Here is a 20,497-nt window from a genome sequence, read left to right on the forward strand (position 1 = left end):
TCTCGATTAATTAGGATTAATAACATGAATTTTTCATGAGACGAATAGGAAAAGTAAAAAAGTGAAGCGTAAAATTAATAAATGCGAAAAAAATTAAATAAAAACAAAATTCAATGAAGTCCTAAAAGTTCTTATTGGAAAAAGGTCTTATTAGAAGATGGATAATCAGAATCTGAAAAACTTTAGAGCATAGCAAAAATTCAAATGTTGCTAAGATTAACAATATTTGTTCAAAAAAGTGCTCACATTGGAATAATTAAACTTAACAACTTCTTAGCAACTAATTAGATTTTGGCTCTTCGATAATCAAAACTAGTACTACCTTGTGGCAATAACAAAATTTAGTGAATTTCTCATGTTTTCAATTTTATACACTCATCATTACACAAAAACCTTCTTTCTCCTCTGATTTCTCTCACTCTCATTCTCTCTCTTTCTTTTTAAAGAATGTTTTCAAAAAATTATTTCAAAAACTGTTATTTTTTTAAACTTGTTTTTCTTAAAAACTGTTTCTACAAACAAGTGTTTTAAATTTTTTTTAAAAAAAAAGTGTTTTTCCTAAAATTGTATTTACACAAACTTTTATTTTTCAAAAACAGCTTTAACACAAGCTGTTTTTTTTTTAAATGATTTCTTTTCAAAAAAAAAAATCTTAAAACACAATTTCAAAACCTTTTTTTCTTCAAAAACTGCTTTCGGTTTAAAGATAATTTTTCTTCAAAAATAAAAAACTTTTTTAAAAAATTTGATTTGGAAAAACTATTTTTTAAAAAGTGTTTTTGAAAAACTATTACAAAATTTTAACAATTGGATCGAAAATAAAAATGATAAATTACTATAGTTTCCGAGAAGAGAACCCCCGGCTCTGTTTTAAGAAAGTGTCTTCTTGATGACTTAAATCAGGTCTTCAAATAGAGACGCAATACTATATACGTAATTTGGTTTTATAGATAACTTTTTTAATAGTCTCTAATTTAAAATACACAGCCTCATTGCAGATGCTCTGGACTAGTTTATGTCTGTTCTACTAGAATGCAATCAGTGTGGCCGAAACATGGACGAATTTACGGTCAGCCGTGGCACATGGTGTTGAATTTCGGAATCTTGTGTGGGGTTTGAGCGGCCAGCAGGTTGTGCCTGAGCAATTAGGTTTCTATGGAGAAGTTGACCTAAAACTTGTGTCCGATTAGAGAGTTATGCTTGGCTGGTAATAGAGGTTTTGGACTGTCATTTGGATCTATTCTGAAGTAGGTATTTCTTGGTGTGGTTCTGTGGACAAAACCCAGAAAGCAAAGATTGTTTTCTAGGGTTTTGGCGAATATTTAGGGGTTTCTGTGAGGTAGTTTGGAAATTTTTTTGGTGTGTTCATGGTGGCGAGGGTGCATTTTCATGGTGTTTGAAGGATCTGATTGAGTGGGGTTGTGAAATTTGGTCGTGGGTTTCTGGGTCAGATTTGTTTCAGAGTGTAGTTTTTCAGGGGACAAAATTGGTGGGGGGTTTTTTTGGGACAAAATTGATGGGTTTTTTTAAATGAATAATCGTGAAGGGGCCTTAATTTCTGCAGTTACAACTTACAAGTACATTTCCCTCATACTAAAGGGTTTGTTCTTGAATTGAAGGGTTTTGGAATTGGGTTGGCTCATAGATTAGCTTATTATTTCTTCTTGCTGTCACTCTGCTGTTGCAGAAATGGCTTGTATGAAGTTGGGATCCAAAACTGATGCATTTCAGAGGCAAGGGCAGGCCTGGTATGTTTTCTTTACATCAATTCTCTCTCTCTCTCTCTCTCTCTCTCTCTCTCTCTCTCTCTCTCTCTCTCAGATCTGTATGATTTGTTTACATCAATTCAGTGTCTTATGTTGATCAGTGAAATCTCGTTTTCTTAACCATCAGCGATTTAGTATGTGAATCTGAAACTGGGAAGTTTCTCTTTGTCGTCTTCACATTTTTCGTCAGCAATTTGTATTTGTGCTCTCTTTACTCAAAGCATGGTGCACTACCACTTCAAAAGAACAGTTTGTGTCTTCACATTATTATCTTCTTCTATTAACCTTCACATTTTTGTTATCCTCCAAAAGTATCTCCTCCAATTCGTGATCTAAACACAGCCTTAAGGTGTAGGTTGTGAGCGGAAGCCGTTTTCATTTTGCTTGCTTGTTCATGCTTCATAAATTTGTTACCTTAGTTCGAACTAATTAGGTGAGAACAGTCTGTAAATTCCCATTGATGTTCCCAAATCGCATGGCTTGAAGAATAAATGTTTTCCTCACGCATATGTTAAGTTGCTTTGCAGCAATCTGTATGAGATATCCTTTTGAATTTTGAGGCAAAGTTATTTCAGTCAAAGTGTTGAATCTATAAGATTATTTGCATCTCGAGCAAAGGATTTGGCGTCTTTGGTACTTTAAACGTGATGTCAATGAATCTTCAGGTGATATTGCATAACAAACAGGAAAAAGGTTCAAAGAAGATGAATTTCCTAGGGGTTAGACTGATTGCGGACTCCATATAACATTCATCAAATTTGATGAGAATTTGCCTGTTTGTCTAAGATCTTTTGACATAATTTAAAAAACTGATATTGACTAGGAGTGGAAATAATGAATGTATCATCAAGTAAGTCAATTGAAGATCCTAATTCCTAGTAAGATTAACTTTTTGTGGTTCTTTCCTTTTCTCTTCCTTGATTTACAAATTTCGATCAATATATTTCTATTGGTGCCGGGATGATTGGGGAGCAGAAAATGTAGTTGATGATTATACGAGCAAAATGGATTGTTGTGTACCTTTCCTGAGTTTCACTTATTTTGATAAAGCATTTGTGTGACATTCTGCTATCCATTTGAGGATTAACAGTAGCAATTTAATTTTTTCGTTTAACATTCCTAAAGGAGATTTTTTCATACTAATGTTGACCATTTTGGGTTTTGGGAACCTCTGGTTATGTCCAAGTAAGTGAGCTGAAGTGAACGCCCTCTGCTAACTTGTCCAGTTTTGGATGCCATACCTGCAGTTGGACTATCTCAATTGAGTCACATTTTGGTGAAATTCTTGGTTATGGTGCTACTAGCACTTCCAAAACTGCTGTAACCATGGCTTTCATTTAATGTGTTGCATTTTGCATAAGTGAATATATGACTTCAGGTAAAATCGTTTGCTCCCGCGCTAAAATTTGACCTTTCATGTTTGAATGTGATTGTAGGTTCTGCACAACTGGCCTGCCAAGTGATATTGTCGTTGAAGTTGAGGAGATGTCCTTCCATCTCCACAAGGTAATATTTTTATGTAAATACGAGTTCAATAGATATAAGTTGTGCCCTAGAATGTTCAGTTGGTTGAAATAACTTGCCTCAACCGCTGGGCTTACATTTATTTTCCTTTTTTCCAATATATCGATCTTAGATTGCTTATAAATCAGACTTTCTTTGCACCATTGTAGAAGCTAAACCTAATTGAGTTTCCAATCAGCTATGTAGAGTAGGCATGGTTTCATGGTCTCCCTGGCAACCATGTTGTGTGCGTGGAAGAAAGGCGATATGCATGTTTATTTTTCCAACTTTGTCTACCTTTTGTATAGTTTTTGAATAGCATTATCCAGTGTTTTTCAATTATTCTTGTACTATCTCTAAGTCCTTTATTATGAATCTTACTCATATTAGAAGGGGGTGATGTGAGGAAAATACATGTACACTCAAAATATGATTCAGATATTCTGTCACAAGGTTGATCGATGATGAGATATTCCAACAAATTGAATTTTTTAGTGAATTACTTGGATCTGGTCTGTATTCGAGTTAGATAGAAATCTTGCAGTCTTGTTTTGATCCCTGGTCAGAGATGGGGACAAGATAAGACTGAGCTCAGATTTAGATAGCACAGATTCCATGTCGAATCAAACATAAATGCATGAAGACCGGATGTTATACTTTGCGGACATGTATTATGTTCTGGTTTTCATATCTAAAACTGACTCGGACATCGATAGTGAGGGTTAGGATCTATCATGTTGTGAATTGGCTGTTTGTATATGTTAACTAATGTATGTCCAGAGTCCAGACCTCATTGAGATGCTGTTATAGATGACTCTGTCTGCACTGCAGACTAAGTAGTATTACAATTGATATGCTCGGCATTCGTAGGAGGAACAATATAGTTTGGGGCCACTGGCGGCCCCACATTCATAGAGTGTTCACATCAACACCCTCATTTTGTGTATGTATGTACCTGGAAAAGGATAACTGTGTTGGGTTCCATGACTTTGAACACCCACTCTAATTTCTTTTGAACACCCATGAACTCACAAAAAGCTAAAAAGACCTTGTTATGAACCTCGAGTTTTATAATCTGTTTCTTTTGTTTGCACACTAAAAGAGATGCATAAGGTAAGATTGATAACAAAACTATAACACTACGACTTTAAAGAGGTGACTTATAATTTTGTTCTTTTGTCGCTGATTATGTAAAGTTATAACATTACCTTTTATTTCTTGATGTAAAATTTATGTTTTCAAAAGAAAATGATAATCAGATCAAAAAAGAAAAAAAGAAAAAAAGATGATAATCTTGTAAATTTACATAAACATACAAAAGGAGTGAAAGATGTTATTTTCTGAATTGAAGTATGGAAATTCGTCGAGGTCATGAATTTATGCATCTGTTTAATTTTGATTGGCTCAAAATATAAAGTTTCGTTGCGAACAATTGTAAAATCCTATGTATTTATAAGTTTTTGACCGCACTATTCACACTAAAATATGAACTTTGTATTTATATTACTGGTTAATAGAGTTAGTAAAGTTGAAGTAATTCTTGAACACTCTGTTAGAAATTCCATGAGCCGCCACTGTTTGAGCTGCCCAGCCTAGAATGGTTTGAAATTTTGGTTGATTTTCAAAGTTGCAGGTTCAAGGATTTTCAGACTTGGGACAGTTCGAAGGCTTGACCAACAAAATGAGGTTCTTAGTTTAAATTGAAGTGTTATAGGCAAGGGAATGTCTTAGGGTGATTTGGTTATTATTTTACGGGGTTTCTAGATGAAATGGCCCCTCTTTTGGGGGTCTGACCTGTAGGTTCAGATTAATTGGATGAGCAAGAAGGATCTTTGGTTGAACACAGTTTTTTCACACTTCAAAACATCTTTTAGTAACATTTATAACTTGTGCACATGTTCACTTCACTTATGTATGGATATAATTCATTTGTTTGCAATAATATGTATTCATGTGTGTGTGAAGTTGAACTCTAAGAAATACAGAACGAGCATGTGCATAAGCAAAATAGTGGGGTTTACATAGGGCCTTTATATAAGGTGGAGATGTTTTCTGGTTGGATTTTACTTGTGTTGTTTCCAATTGCTGATGTATTTTAATATTCGAACATTGCAGTTTCCTTTGCTTTCTAGAAGCGGGGTAATGGAAAGACTAATTGCAGAATCATCTGAGGAAGAAGAAGAGGGCTGTGTCATCAAGCTACCTGGGATCCCTGGTGGAGCTAAAACATTTGAACTTGTAGCCAAATTCTGCTATGGGGTGAAACTTGAACTCACCTCCTCAAATGTTGTGTACCTCCGATGTGCTGCCGACCATCTTGAAATGACAGAAAACCATGGAGAGGGCAATCTAATTTCACAGAGTGAAATTTTCCTCAATCAAGTAGTCCTCCGTAATTGGAAAGACTCTATCAAGGCGCTTCAGACCTGTGACGATATCCTCCCCCAAGCTGAACAACTCAATATCACAAATCGATGCATCGAGTCCTTAGCCGTAAAGGCCAATACGGACCCCAATCTATTTGGGTGGCCCATCATGGAGCGAAGTGGGCCCATGCAGAGTCCCGGCGGTAGCTTATTGTGGAACGGAATAAGCATGGGGGCCCGGGCAAGGAATTCTAGTTCTGATTGGTGGTATGATGACGTGTCGAGTTTGAGTTTGCCTCTTTACAAGAGGTTAATTGCTGCAATGGAATTGCGTGGGGTCAGACAGGAGATTCTTTCGGGGTCCATTATGTATTACAGTAGGAAGTTCCTTCCAGGATTGAACCGGCGTCAGGGGACCGGTGAATCGAGTAGTCGTTTCGCGCCGGCCCCACCTTCTGAAGAAGACCAGAAGCTTTTACTAGAAGAGATAGACCGGTTGCTTCCGATGCAGAAGGGCTTAGTCTCGACTAAATTCCTCTTTGGGCTACTTCGGACAGCCATGATTCTTCGAGCAAGCACCTCTTGCATGTCAAATTTGGAAAGGAGAATAGGGATGCAGCTCGATCAGGCAACTCTGGAAGATCTATTGATGCCCAACTTTTCGTATTCCATGGAGACTCTTTACAACGTTGATTGTGTCCAGCGGATTCTCGAGCATTTCTTGGCCTTGGATCAACTGACTGGTGGGGCCTCCCCTTGTTCAATCGACGATGGTCGGCTGATAGGGTCGCCTTCTTTGACGCCAATCACAATGGTTGCGAAGCTGATTGATGGGTACCTTGCGGAGGTTGCCCCTGATGTTAATCTAAAGCTCCCCAAGTTTCAGTTACTTGCTGCTGCTGTTCCAGATTATGCGAGGCCCTTGGATGATGGTCTTTATCGTGCAATTGACATTTATCTGAAGGTAATTTTTACTTCTTTTGCACTCGAGCACAAGTAACTTGTGTAATTGTAAGATTTGGAAGTCGGAATGTTCCTGTTGAGTTGTCAGTTCAGTTTTGAAGTCTAACCAAACCAAAACAAGCCAGGCCCAGCCGAACAAAGCTAAAACCCATAGCCTGTTCAATTGCAGTCCGCTGCATAAATTGTTTGGCGGCCTGTCTTCTGGGGCTGTATCTAACACTTAAAGTTGTATTATGTTCATATCGTTTACTATGATGTCCCATGTCAAACCTTATATCAAGTCTAACTATTGCATAGAGCGGTCTTCATTACTTGACGAACCGATCTTGTTCCATTTTTGGGAGGTTTGAGACGAGGCCAATAACCTACTGTACCTTAGCTGAGAAAACAAGTTTATGGCATGTTTCAGTGATGAATGATTGGCACATTAATTAAATCTTTTTGTTAAGTCGTCATCATTTTTGGGTTAGGTCGACTTAAGTCTTTTTGTTTGTTCGTGTCCATATACTTGGTCTCATGTTGTTTGTCTACTCCCCAGAGTAATATTTTTCTTTAGTGAACTTTCTTTGCATAATTTTGTTGAATGTTTTTAACCTTTTACGCGCTTGTAATCTTGATGCAGCTGAAAAGTTGAAAAATTTTGACAACAAAATTGTAAAACGTTCACTCAAGATGAGGATAAAGTTTAACTTTGTGGGTAAAAACAAAAACTAGTTTTCTTATTTGGTGTTTTTCATATTTGTTCCTCTCTTTGTTTTCCCTTTAAATTGTTGGAGTCTTCATGTGTAGAAGCAACTAAAAACTTTACAATTTGACAAGAAAAAGAGAAAAGTTCGCTACAGACAACCTGAAATCAAATGATGTAGCCTTCAGTTTTTGACCTAATTCACTTTTTAAATTTGCACTCATCAACCTTTCCTTTTGTTCCCCATTCATCATGCAGTCACACCCATGGCTGGCAGATTCCGACAGAGAGCAACTCTGCAGGCTAATAGACTGCCAGAAACTCTCTTTAGAAGCATGCACCCATGCCGCCCAGAACGAGAGGCTCCCTCTCCGAATAATAGTCCAAGTCCTCTTCTTTGAGCAGCTCCAACTAAGGACCTCCATTGCCGGATGCTTCTTGGTCTCGGACAATCTCGACGGTTCACGACAGCTGAGGAGCGGCCTCGTGGGGTCAACTGAAGGTGGGGGAGGAGGAGGAGGAGGAGGGTGGGCCACGGCGGTGAGGGAGAATCAGGTGTTGAAAGTGGGAATGGATAGCATGAGGATGCGGGTGTCGGAGCTAGAGAAGGAGTGTTCAAACATGAGGCGGGAGATCGAGAAGTTGGGTAAAGGGAAGGTGGGGTCAGGGTCGGGGTCGAGGTCGAGCAGCGGCGCATGGGAAGGTGTGTCCAAGAAGTTAGGGTTCAAGATTAGATCCCAGATGTGCAGTGCTCAGGAGGGGTCTGTTAGCAACCAGATTAATAATGGAGGAGGAGGAGGGGGGAAGATTGAGAAGGGGAAAGAGAAACTTAGAAAGCAAAAGAAGATCTAGAGGAAAGAACTATTTTATTTTATTTTTTTGTACTTTATTTGCTTTTTCTATTTAGCATTATTTTTCAAGTTTGCTATTGTTTGTATCTGTGCTTCTCTTCATCTGTGTAGAAACTTAAACTACTCTTTGTTTCTGGTCTTTATTTGTACAATGATCTTTTTTCATCACATAAACCCGTAATGGAGATGGACCATGGAGTCACAGAATATTTGTTCAATTGAATGTTTTGTGCTCTCTCTCCCTCTCTCTCTCTCTCTCCATTGAATATGAATCTGTATTTGCTTCTATTTTCTTTTTTATGAGGAATCTGTACTGGCTAGTTGGTTCTAGTCTTCTAGAGGTGGCAAACATCGGGCGGTTTTGATGTGGGTTAATAGTTGCCACTGGATCAAAAGTAGGCATCTTTTGATGTAGCCTTTCTATGGTGCTCCCAAGTGGTATGGGAGCACCATCCTCCCAATGAATTACAGCCCTTAGATTGAAAATAGATGAATTTTTACAGTCCTTGGATCAAAATCAAAAACTAAAAATAGGGTGGTTTTGTTAAAAACGAGATGGTTTTGATCAAAAAAACGGAGGATTACTTACAACAGAATATGCAACACTTACCATTGTATAAGGTAACACTTATCACACAAACAGACAACACTTACTACAACCGGTTAGTCAGGTAACAAGTTACCATTAAGTAAAAAAAAAAAGAGTATCCTATTTTTTGGTGGCAAAATTTGCAGATTTTAGGGATTTATATATTAGAAGAATTATCTAAAAAATGGTCTTCATTTATAAATCTAGTTTAAAATTTTAATTTGTTATGAAAATATAAAAATATAAAAATTATTTTCCATAATATCCAAATGACATTATAAATGTATTTAATTAATTAATTTTTAAATAATCATTTATTATAGATATATTTAAGTAATTATTTTTATTTAATAGCTATTGAATAATTTTGTAGGATTCTCAATTGAATTTATGGTAGTATTTAATAAAATTAGGCAATCCAATTTCATTAATATAATTTATAGTGATCAATATGATATATTTTGCAAATCTAACAACTAATAGTGTTGATACTAATATACTTGGCAGCGATCAATCAACGAGAATTAATTCATTTGTAATTGATTGATCTGGTTATATGTTCAGCCAATTGATCAAACGATTTGAATCGATTAAGATCATATTTGGTAGATGTGATAGTTAACTATGATGTTTACTAATAGTGATTAGTGAAAATTAATATAATTGGCTAAAGTAGGCTGACTAATTTGTTTAATTGCTTAACCACAGACTTATCTATTTCAATCATTCAAGTTACACGATTAGCAAATTTCACAAATGGTTATTTAATGGTTAACATTGACCACTTAGCAAATGAAGGAGTAACAGTCTTTGAGGTTAACATTGATCACTTGGCTAATGTAGGAGTAACCATTGGTGAACCAGTAAATTGAAATATCTCATTTATTTGATCCTTTTTTAAAAGTAATTTTATTAATATAAATGGTTTTATTTAATTTATCATAAAAGTAATACAATAGATCCAAATAAAATTTAATGTAGTAGATAATATGATATTAACGATGATATACGTAAATGTATGCCTGTCCGTCATTAATGTCATACTTACTATAGAATAAAACTTACTTACCAAAGTATAAGGTTAGAGAGGCCACAAAAACTTAATTTTTATGATAGACTAATATTCGTTGATAAAACTTACCACATGGTTGACAATACTTACCATGAAATAAGGGCAAAACGACTATATGCTTAAACTAGTCTTAACACACAAACTGATCCACATTTTGCCAATTGCCTTGTTTACCTACTACCAATTATGACACTAATGGTACTAGATTTTTGCATACCTACCTTAAACCCTGCAAATTTATCCACTCTAATTCCTCTAACTCCCATTCATCTCTCCTCTTGTACAAAAAAAAAATGAAGATTTAAGAAGAAACTCCATAACAAGTTGAAGAAGCTCACCAAGTAAGTTTTTTTGAAGAACAAAATTGAATTTAGTTGTGATGATTACCTCATACCAACTTACCGAAAGATCATAAGTTGAAGAATCTCGAATAAGTGTTCACAATATAATCTAATGAAGCTTCTCAGGTTTTTACGTTTTGTATGGTTATACTTACATTGACTATGGCTTTTTATACCTCTTTTTATGGTATTCTTATTAGAGTACTGCTATATACACCGACCATTTTGGACCGAAACCGTACCGACGGCCGCGCGCGGCCGTCTCCGGCCACCGGACGGCCGATCCGAGCCGTCCAAAAATTTTAAAAAAAAAACCGAGGGGCCCTGCGCGGGAATCAACGTCATCCGATGTGTGTAGGGTGCTTGATCTAAACACCCTATTTTTCGTGTATATATGTGTACACGAAAAATAGGGTGTTTAGATCAAGCACCCTACACACATCGGATGACGTTGATTCCCGCGTTGGACCCCTCGGTTTTTGTTTTTAAAATTTTTGGACGGCTCGGATCGGCCGTCCGGTGGCCGGAGACGGCCGCGCGCGGCCGTCGGTACTTTTTCGGTCCAAAAATGGTCGGTACACATAGGATTTTCCTTCTTATTACGTATGAAACTGTATTTAGGAAGTATCAGGAGAATAAGTTCTCTATATTCGTGGTAACCATATCCAGAATTTAGTAAGAAACCCTTTTTTTGGGTAACTATTATTATGGAAATGGTAGGTAATCTTCGTAGGTAATATAGTATTTATAATTAACATTTTTACCATTAATTGTGAACCTCTTTGTCTAGATCAGATTCTGATAGATGGATGACAATGTTCAGGGGAATGGAAAGAATGTAGTGATTGGCATTTGTGATGACTCTAGCAATGATGACGGAAATGACGAAAAACGGTTGGATGAATTAACTGAAGACGAAGTCTATCAAATGAGATTTGACATGCATGAGGATGGAGAAACATTCTATAATGCATGTGCCAAAGTGAACGGCTTTAGTATTCGAAACTATAATATGCACAAGGACAATGCTGGTATCGTGTAGTCAAGAAAGTGGGTATGCTCAAAAGAATGATATAAAGACACTAAACACTTGGAGAGAGAATATCGAATAAGAGGGTTGCGGGCACTTACTAGAGTTGGATGTCCTGCTGTATTTAGTCACATTGGAGAGAAGTTCTGACAAGTACTTGGTTAATAACTTTGTGAGCTTCCACAACCATTCCCTGATAGGGCCTCGTGGTATCCCTTTTTTCCGCTCCCACGGGAAGGTTAGTAGTTCTGATAAAGCATCAGCCAATATTATGCATAAAGTTGGTATTAAAACAAGTCACATAATGGATTTTGCGGCTCAACACTCCGGTGGATATGAATCTGTCGAATACACGCAAAAAGATCTTTACAATCATTTTACAGCTCAGCGCAATATAGAGGTTGTGGATGGTGATGCGGAAGGTGCCTTTAGCCAACTTGTGTGCAAAAGCCGAAAATGACCCCTTTTTCTATTACAAATATGACGTGGATGAGTAAAATCGGCTAAATAATCTGTTTTGGAGAGATGTAACATATATGACAGATTATATGTGCTTTGGAGATGTGCTAATATTTGATGCGACTTATCGGACAAATACATATCAAAAGCTGTTGGTGATACTAGTTGGAGTTAATAGTCACTTTCAAACAGCAATTTTTGGTTGTGTATTGTTGAATGTTGAGGCTTATACATGGGTGTTGGAAAGATTTCTTGATTCCACGGACTACAAGAAGCCTGTGTCGGTAATGATCGATAGGGATAAGGCTATGCAAAGAGCAATAAAATTGTGTTACCTGATGTTAATCATCATTTATGCAAATGGCATCTTAAAAAAAATGCTGTCAGTAATGTCTATGTTCCCGAATTCTTAGCTAACTTTGAGAAACATATCAATGTCAACTGAAGAAGAGTTTGAAGTTGCATGGAAGAATCTTTTGGACGACGATAGCCTTCACCTAAACAAGTGGGTGGTAGATGTTTATAAAAAGACCTTATGGGCAGAGGCATACCTACGAGGTATTTTTTTGCGGGTGCAAAAAGCACTCAACATGTTGAGGGAATTTACGCATACATGAATCGATTCTTGAAACTACGTCTCAAGCTTTTTGAATTCGTACAAGCATTTGATAGGGCTCTTGCAAAACTTCATCATAATGAGGTTAAGACACAAGTTGAAAGTGAGAATAGTACTCCGGTTCTTTCTACATTCATAAAATAAATTGAAAAATATGCAATTGATACATATATTCGGGGCATATTTAACAAGTTTCTCAAAGAAATTAAAAAAGAGCAATCACTGTTTAAGGTGGATAAAGTTAAGCTTGCAGATTTTTAGGTTTACTACTGATCTCGATATCAACAACATGATGCCACATGGAGTGTCAACTATGAGCCGAATGATGGCATCATGAATGCTCTTGCTTGAAATTTGAGTCAATTGGGTTTCCATGTTAGCATTTGATCTCAGTCATGAAAATGGAGCGCATGAGAGAAATATCCTCTGGTTTGATCTTACAGAGGTGGACAAAATTGGCGAAATCCTTCCCCCTGCATAGCAGCACACCAATGCCGAAATGGGTCACGCAAACGACATGGTTTGGAGCATTGACAAGCGCATGTGAAGAAATGTGTTATTATGTTTCATACCTAACGAAGGGATATAATGAGACCAAAGAAAAAATCACCAAGTTAACATCCAAAATGAGGGAGCTCTATGTGTTACATGTTGAGGAGGAGCAAAGAAATATGAGACAAAACGACAATGTTGAGGGGACATGTATGCATTTTGGTGTTGGCGACCCAGCCATTATCAAAGGTAAAGGGTCCCATAATTTGGCCAGTGACTTTATCCCGAAAATAAGAAAATGTGGCAATTGTAAAGAACCTGGTCACATAAGAACCAAATGTCCCGAATTAGTTCATGGAGATAGTCTGGAAAACATAAATGAGAATGAAGACACATATAAATCAGATGTGAGCGTTATTCACCAACAATCATTTACCGGGCGAGACGCATCGGTATATCACCCATCGTTTATGCACACTGATTGCACAACCATTGGTTGTGAATCCAGTGTCAACCATAATTTGGTAAGTCTCTTACTATCTAGTTAGTTGACAGACTATTATTTATTTGTCCATTCATTAATTTTTTTGAACTTGAACTTTGTAAATTGCTAATTAGTCAACAAATCCTGAGAGTGTGCAAGCCTAGTTCCATGACAGCAACATTGGAGGATGAGAAGATGATTTCGGACAAGGATTGTAAAGGATAAGAAGTTTCTATTAAGGCAGTGAGTAGGGATAAGAAGTTTATTGTAATCTTTTAATTCAGTAAAACTAAGAACTTCTGTAGTCGTGGTAAGACAGTGAGTACGGTTATTGAAATGGTAAGAATGCCCAAATTTTAGCGAGCACATCCTATTTATATGTAAGGATTACTATGGAAACGAGAAGTATGCCCAGATTTTAGTGAGCACATCCTGTTTAAATGGTAAGTAATGCTATGAAAATAAGAAGTATGCCCAGATTTCTATAAGTACGGTTATTGAAATGGTAAAAATGCCCAGATTTTAGTAAGCACATCCTATTTATATGGTAAGTATTGCTATGTAAATGAGAAGTATGCCCGAATTTCTTTAAGTATGGGTATGCCCAGATTTCTGTAAGTATGAGCATTGAAATGGTACAACATGTTCATGGCACACCAAACAACACCACAAAGATACTAACCAATATCACCATTTATCCAACACCAAGAGCCACCAAATTTACAAAAAGACAGCATTTGCCATATCAAGTTTACAACAAGAGCCACCAAGGCACCTCACATTCATTAAGTTTACAACATGATTGAATTTTGTCATATCATTAAGTTTACAAAAATGTAATATTTGCCATATCATTGTTTGTCTCCATAACTGAATTTTAACTACATTTGTCATAAAAAAATGAACTACAATTGGTATTAAATTATCTTTCTGTGTTGCGGTATTTTTGTTGAGCCTTTTGGATGACTTCATTCCTGATCTTGTTCTCCCCACAAAGGATCAAGTTCAAAATCAAGTTGTTCCTACTTTATTCAAAAGTGAATTTCAACTACATTTAACATAATAACCAAAGATTAGAAATAATGAGTGGTCAAAATGAATTGTAACTGTATGATGAATATAAAGACTAATTTGATACCTTATCGGCTTCTTCCTCATTAAATTGCTCTAAATCAAAGTACTTGCCAATGTGCACGCCACAATCATCGCTACTTGGTTGTTGAACTTGAAAACATTTCAGTCTTTTAATTGGTAGCTTATAGGCTTTCATGACACATTCATTATTCCCCAAGTGTTGAATTACATCATCCAAGTATTGAAACACATGCAGGACCTTCTCATTCTGTGCTTTGTTTGTGCTCAGAGAAAGTAATGAATCAAGTACATATACAATTGCATGTTTTGAAGTTTACAACATACATAAACCAATGAATGTTGTTATCATTGATTGGGATGTACATCCGTTCCAATTCTTCGAGTATCCCTGTGTATCGACAAGATCCACCATAATGCTTGACCCAAGCGCGGGAATCAATACCATCATTAAGAGCATAACTCCACAAACAAACATAAAGGAGCACTTACACATTGCTATAGCCACATACTATCGTTCATACTTCTAATGCATTAAAAATACATACCGCTTAATAAGTGGGCAAGTACCTTGATTACCATAATGCATCCGGGTCTCTCTTCCTTTGTATTATAGTTTTTCGCAAAGCAACTGCATTTATGATCTAAAAAATATAGCCCTTAGTTATCGCTAGTCTATTACAATAGGCCCAAAAAACTGTAATACTCACTTCACCCACAACCCACCCATTCTTTCGTAATGACATAAAATCTGAGCGAGTTGCATAGCCTATTCTAAGGTTGCAAAGTTGATCTCTACATTATGCCAAAGTTGCAAAGTTATCAATCTACGAATAGAACATCATAGTTTATATACAACTTGTAATGATTTTCTACCTTACGGACAACGGTGTGTCAAAGACAAATCTTAGTATCAACTCTCGTACCACCTCTATAGTAGGCTTCTGCAAATAAATAAATACGTATGCTAATGAAGACACATATAAATTAAAAAGTTCTGTAAGAATTAAGCTTATGATACTTAAATACTTTGTGTTACCTGATTGGCATTTTTCTTCACGGGTTGAGATTCCTTGAACCTAGTCCTTGGCATTTCTCGTTGGCATTCCATAGTAGGCTTCTACAAATAAACAAACACGTATGCTAATGAAGACACAAATAAATTAGAAAGTTCTATAAGAATTAAGCTTATGATACTTAAAATACTTTGTGTTACCTCGTTGGCATTTTTCTTCACGGGTTGAGATTCCTTGAACCTAGTCCTTGGCATTTCTTGTTGGCATTTCTTTTGCCTCTTGTTCATGCCAATATTTGGAGGAGCTATTGAAGACATGATATCACCAATATTAGCGGCCATCTTTCTTGGTCTCTTTGATGAAGGCTTAATTTTAGGTTCCTTCATGTCTTGTTCCTTATTTGTCATCAAAGAAGATGTCAAATGACTCAATGATGATTTTTTAGTGTTTTCTTCCTGATTTTTCCTTTAAAGGAGATGCCAAATGACCCAATGATTGCTCTTTACTGTCTTTTTTATTTGTCAAAGGAGATGTCGAACTATCAAATGAAGGCTCTTTAGTGCCTTTTTTCTCGTTGACAACGGGTGATGGAGTACCTTTTATGTCCATGCTTACTTTAGCTGCCAATGAATTTTCATTAGTTTTCTTCCCCCATGCATCCCATGTTTTCATTATGCTCACCATTTTCTTTAAAATAACATTTAATTCTTCTATCCCTTGAACTCTCTCCATCGGTATATTTTGGCCAATCTTCATTCCTTGATCTACAGCTCACTCCCTCTTGCCAAATCCATCATCGATAATGATTTTGATCTTGAAAAAATAATTATATATATTTAGCATTTACTATGTAAATAGACGCTTAAAAAGATGAAACGAAACTAATTAATCAAAAAATACCAAGATTACCTTTCGAGAATTACTTTGATCAAGCCAATGTATCATATCTCTAATCTCCTCATCTCCCCAATGTAAGAGACGAGGTGAGGGCCAACATGCACAAGGGGAAATGAAATCTTTGGCCGGCATGCAATGTTCAAAATAGAACAACTGTAGAGAAAAAAAAGAATACGATACATAATCATTTCTACAATGAAGCAAGTACTTTGATGTGAAACATAACGTTAAGAGATGTACCATTAGAAACAATACACAGCCACATATCACTTTTCATCCATTGTCCTGATATTTTGGTATGCCTTTGGCCAAAAAGTCAAGCACAAATTGGCTTCAATTTAATTCACTCAATGAAGACACGTCCTTTACTGCATGTAGAAAACGTCGATTGACTCCCAACTCCGATGTTGGACATAGAACAACCCCTATAATGAACAATACAAATCCAACCTTGAAATTATCATCGTCGTTTTTCGTGTTCCTTAAATATTTTCCAAATGACGCAACAGAATTGAACCTTAATCACCCACACAATATGTCTCACACAAGGAAAGTATTTCAGAAAGGTTTCCTTTAAGAATCACCCTTTTACCTTCACATGGCAATCCCAGTATGTGGTGCACATCTAATGGTGTAATTATGGGGCTCTTACCTTGCACATATAAACAAAGTGATACATGATCAAATTTACGAACCAACCGCTCATAGATTTTCTATCTAGCCTGGTACATTTCAAATGCAAAAGACCTCCAAATTTCATTGCCTTTACAAACTTTACTTGTTGCGGTTGAAGATTGTGTATAATATCACATGCCGTCTTATGTTGAGTTCTTGTAGTAAAAATTTCCTAAACACAACATTAACAACTTTAATCAAATTCACAATCAAATAAAAATGGAAATTATATGCATAAACGTAAATGCTAAAAAACTGAATATTTGTACCTTTGAGTCTTCTTGAGGATCAACCTTAACTTTTTGCTCTTTGTATTCTTCGGAACTTAGCTTAAACTTTTCTATGTACTTTTGTTTAGCCTTGTCTCTTAAAGCTTTCCACTTTGCACAAATTTCACTCATTTTCTACAATTATTGAAAGAGTATAAATCCTAGTAACATACATTGACAATCCACATGTATGTAAACACAACTACAACAAAAATTGTATAGTTACCATTCGGTCTGATGAACCCTTCTTAGTCATCTTGGACTGTTCTTTGCTACAAAAAAATATTGTACATCAAATTGAATATCGTAAATTGTGGGCATTAAAAGATGCTCAAAGTTTCAAAAAGACATACAAGTAATATATCCATCCATTACAAGAATGCTTCGGAACAACATTATGGCCTTTCTTAACCATTTGACTTCGTTAAAACAAATAGACCTGTTAAATAAAAGATTGACAGTTAGTGCTATGAATGAAACAGTAATAAGTGGAAAACAAAACTGAATCAAGCTTCATAAACCCAACACGAGGATCTTAATGGTAATTAGTTTAGAAGCGTAGGACCGTCAGACCGAAAATGGCTAGAGCTAAAGTAAAGCTAACTGTTAACAACTCTTTCGTTCTGAGCTTCACAATAGAGATACAAATTCCTTACTAAAGCCAATTCAACTTGGATTCAGTCCCATCAGACCAACATTGTGAGGACCAAACACCTTGCTAGTCTAGTCAACCAACATCCTCAAAACCCAAACCTTTCTACACTAATCATTAATCCCATGTTGATTTCAAGTGGAGGTGGTGAATAACTACATGAGCAGATAATGCTTTTAGTAAATTTTCACGGACGCACTCGAATCTTTTTCAACCAATGAAAACCCTTACCCGAGCACTTAAATCAGCAATTTATCCTCTCACCAGGAAGATCATAGTATTGCATAGTGAACAATGTCTGGTGCAATTTACCATTCGTCACTTATTCCTCATCAGGTTTAATGCTAGAGATTTTTTTTCTTCTTTTTTTTTTTTTTGAACAGCATGCTAGATATTTTTCATAACACTTTTCTTTCATGACACACTTTCTGGATTACCTAGTATTTCCTTTGGAAAGTATGTCTGACACCATCTTTCTTTTTCCTATCTCACTACATAATTTTGCAAAGACAACTCCCATCTAAACCTCTAGAAAAAAAAAAATTGTCTCTATGAATCTCTAAAATCGAAGACCAAAGACTATCTAATTGTGTACCATATCAAGCTACCCAACAATTCTCACACACTAATTTGAATCAGCATACATCTTATGTATTTCTATATGCACAGCAGAATCTACTTGATGGAAATGGCCTATACTTCTAAGTATAGGTACATGTAGAGTTTTTAAATGTTAACAAACTCTCTAGGAGTAAAGAATCATGTAGGGTTTTCCAATATTTATAAGTTATTTTATGAGATGATTGTTGGCCAAATTAAAAGACCAAAACATGTGATCAAACTTGGGAGACCCTCATGTCTGTCATTATCCCTACATTGTTCTCTTAACCTTATTCAATCCCTATCTACAGAGCAAACCACAAAACACTTTCGAGGTACAATGATTAAAGAAAGCAAAATCCACAACCCCAGGTCAAACAAACTAAACAATTGAAATTTTCAATTGCAGACTATAATGAAATGTGTGGAAGCTTGAGCCAATCATGTACAGATCTAGTTTTTCAACTAAAATAATACAAATCAATTCATAGGAGAACCCACAAACCCAAGTTAAAACAAAACAAGCCAACAAACCCACGTCAAAGCTTAGCAACAAAAAAAAAAAAACTGTTAGGGGAGGGTTGCATCACCTCAACCAAAGTAAGGGGAACCTTTGATGCAACTGGTAACTTAGAAATGCAGATATTGTTGCATATCTTCGCGTATATTCTGTAACGATATTACCCCCTGTAAGTTACCAAGCATTTGATGCTTCTAGATTTTGTCTTTTGGTTTTCTGTTCCAGAGAACCCACAAAACCCTATGTGTAGGGGTGTTTGTGTATTGTAGTGGTGGTTATGTGTTAGAGAGAGTGAGAGAGAGAAATACCTCACACAATGGAGAGGGCTTTTCGTTGTGACTGACTGTTGAGGACGAGAGAAGGTTCGTCATTTGCTTAGGGGCTATGGAGGTATAGAGGTAGAAGAGTGGTAAGGGTTTCCATTGACTGTGCAGAGAGAGAGAGAGAGAGAGAGAGAGATAGAGAGAGAGAGAGGGAGGCGTTTAGAGCTGTGGAGGTGGATAGGAGGTAGTGAGAGAAAGAAAGGTGGGAGATGAATTACATTCAGGTGATTTGATGAATGGCTAGGATTAAAGGAATTACATCCTATGGTTCAGATTTAATGGGAGTATGGTGCTTCCAAAACCGTCTGGGAGCACCATAGCCAAACGCCTTCTAATGCCATTCTTGAACTAAAGTAATCAAAAGTTAATAATTTCTTTTTTCTTGGACTTGCTATTTTTGAATTAGTCATATCTTACAATGTATAATGTTTTTTAAGATTTTCTAAATTTTGTATAGCAGAAGCAATTATGATCTGTCAAACAAGATCCGTTATATATTTTTCAAGCTTCATATCTATATAATAAAATAAGACAGTTTGTGAATTCCATATAAATCCAACCCTTTATTTATAATCCTCTAGTTAAGATGTGACTAAAAACTTTTTTATAAATAACATCCGTCTATTTCGATATTCAATCAGTCCAACGTCTAGGATGATTTTCCAAACAAAAAGCCTGAATACCTATATGATATAATAAGACGGTTTTTGGATTTCCTATAAATTCAACCCTTTATTTCTAATCCTATGGCTAAGATGCGACTAATTTATAAATTACAGCTGTCTATTTTTCATATTCAATCAATCCGACGGCAAGGATGATTTTTCAAATAAAAAACTTGAATATTTGAGATTTTCCTTTTTGATTGACTTGTTATTTTTAAATTAGCCACATATTTCAATGTATAATGTTATTTAAGATTTATAAATTTTGTGTAATAGAACCAATTGGAATCTATCAAGATTCATATAGAAAAATATAGGAAATCTATATGACACTTCTGCCAAAAACCAATGTATAAATTCAACTTTTCATTTTAATTTAAGGGCTAAGATGCAACTAAACTTTTTAATAAATCATAGCCGTCTATTTTCTCTGTCAATAAATCTAATGGCGGATGAACCTCCCTACGTCTCTGATCTTTATAACTTTCATGTTCTTAATTTCGACTAGTGGCTTTCTTCCTCTCCCTCAAGAATACGTTTTGCAAAAAATAACAAATAAAGAATCCTTTAA

The 20,497-nt window shown here is 36.0% G+C and overlaps 3 protein-coding genes across 5 annotated transcripts; 2 read left to right on the forward strand and 1 right to left on the reverse strand.

Annotated features, from left to right (window-relative positions):
* Window positions 1-858: 858 nt before the first annotated feature.
* LOC131316669 (BTB/POZ domain-containing protein At1g30440) lies at window positions 859-8,352 on the forward strand. Of its 3 annotated transcripts, none has more exons than XM_058346103.1 (5): window positions 908-1,489; window positions 1,620-1,748; window positions 3,203-3,272; window positions 5,385-6,599; window positions 7,542-8,352. In XM_058346103.1, exons 2-5 carry the CDS (start codon window positions 1,690-1,692, stop codon window positions 8,133-8,135), a joined length of 1,938 nt encoding a protein of 645 aa, XP_058202086.1. In that variant the 5' UTR covers window positions 908-1,489; window positions 1,620-1,689; the 3' UTR covers window positions 8,136-8,352. The 3 variants fall into 3 exon arrangements, with proteins under 3 accessions (XP_058202085.1, XP_058202086.1, XP_058202087.1); XM_058346104.1 differs by having other exon boundaries at window positions 1,688-1,748; XM_058346102.1 differs by having other exon boundaries at window positions 859-1,748.
* A 2,589-nt stretch (window positions 8,353-10,941) lies between these two features.
* On the forward strand, window positions 10,942-12,722 carry LOC131317448 (protein FAR1-RELATED SEQUENCE 11-like). The gene is made up of 6 exons (XM_058347002.1): window positions 10,942-11,167; window positions 11,367-11,588; window positions 11,710-11,909; window positions 12,039-12,183; window positions 12,288-12,344; window positions 12,622-12,722. Exons 1-6 carry the CDS (start codon window positions 10,942-10,944, stop codon window positions 12,720-12,722), a joined length of 951 nt encoding a protein of 316 aa, XP_058202985.1.
* A 2,519-nt stretch (window positions 12,723-15,241) lies between these two features.
* On the reverse strand, window positions 15,242-15,781 carry LOC131316722 (uncharacterized). The gene is made up of 2 exons (XM_058346152.1): window positions 15,526-15,781; window positions 15,242-15,429 (listed from the first exon to the last, which is right to left on the reverse strand). The coding sequence occupies exons 1-2, from the start codon at window positions 15,730-15,732 to the stop codon at window positions 15,331-15,333; spliced, it is 306 nt and encodes a 101-aa protein (XP_058202135.1). The 5' UTR covers window positions 15,733-15,781; the 3' UTR covers window positions 15,242-15,330.
* Window positions 15,782-20,497: the final 4,716 nt, after the last annotated feature.

Source organism: Rhododendron vialii, chromosome 2a, assembly GCF_030253575.1.
Source record: "Rhododendron vialii isolate Sample 1 chromosome 2a, ASM3025357v1".
Classification (NCBI taxonomy): Eukaryota; Viridiplantae; Streptophyta; class Magnoliopsida; order Ericales; family Ericaceae; genus Rhododendron; species Rhododendron vialii.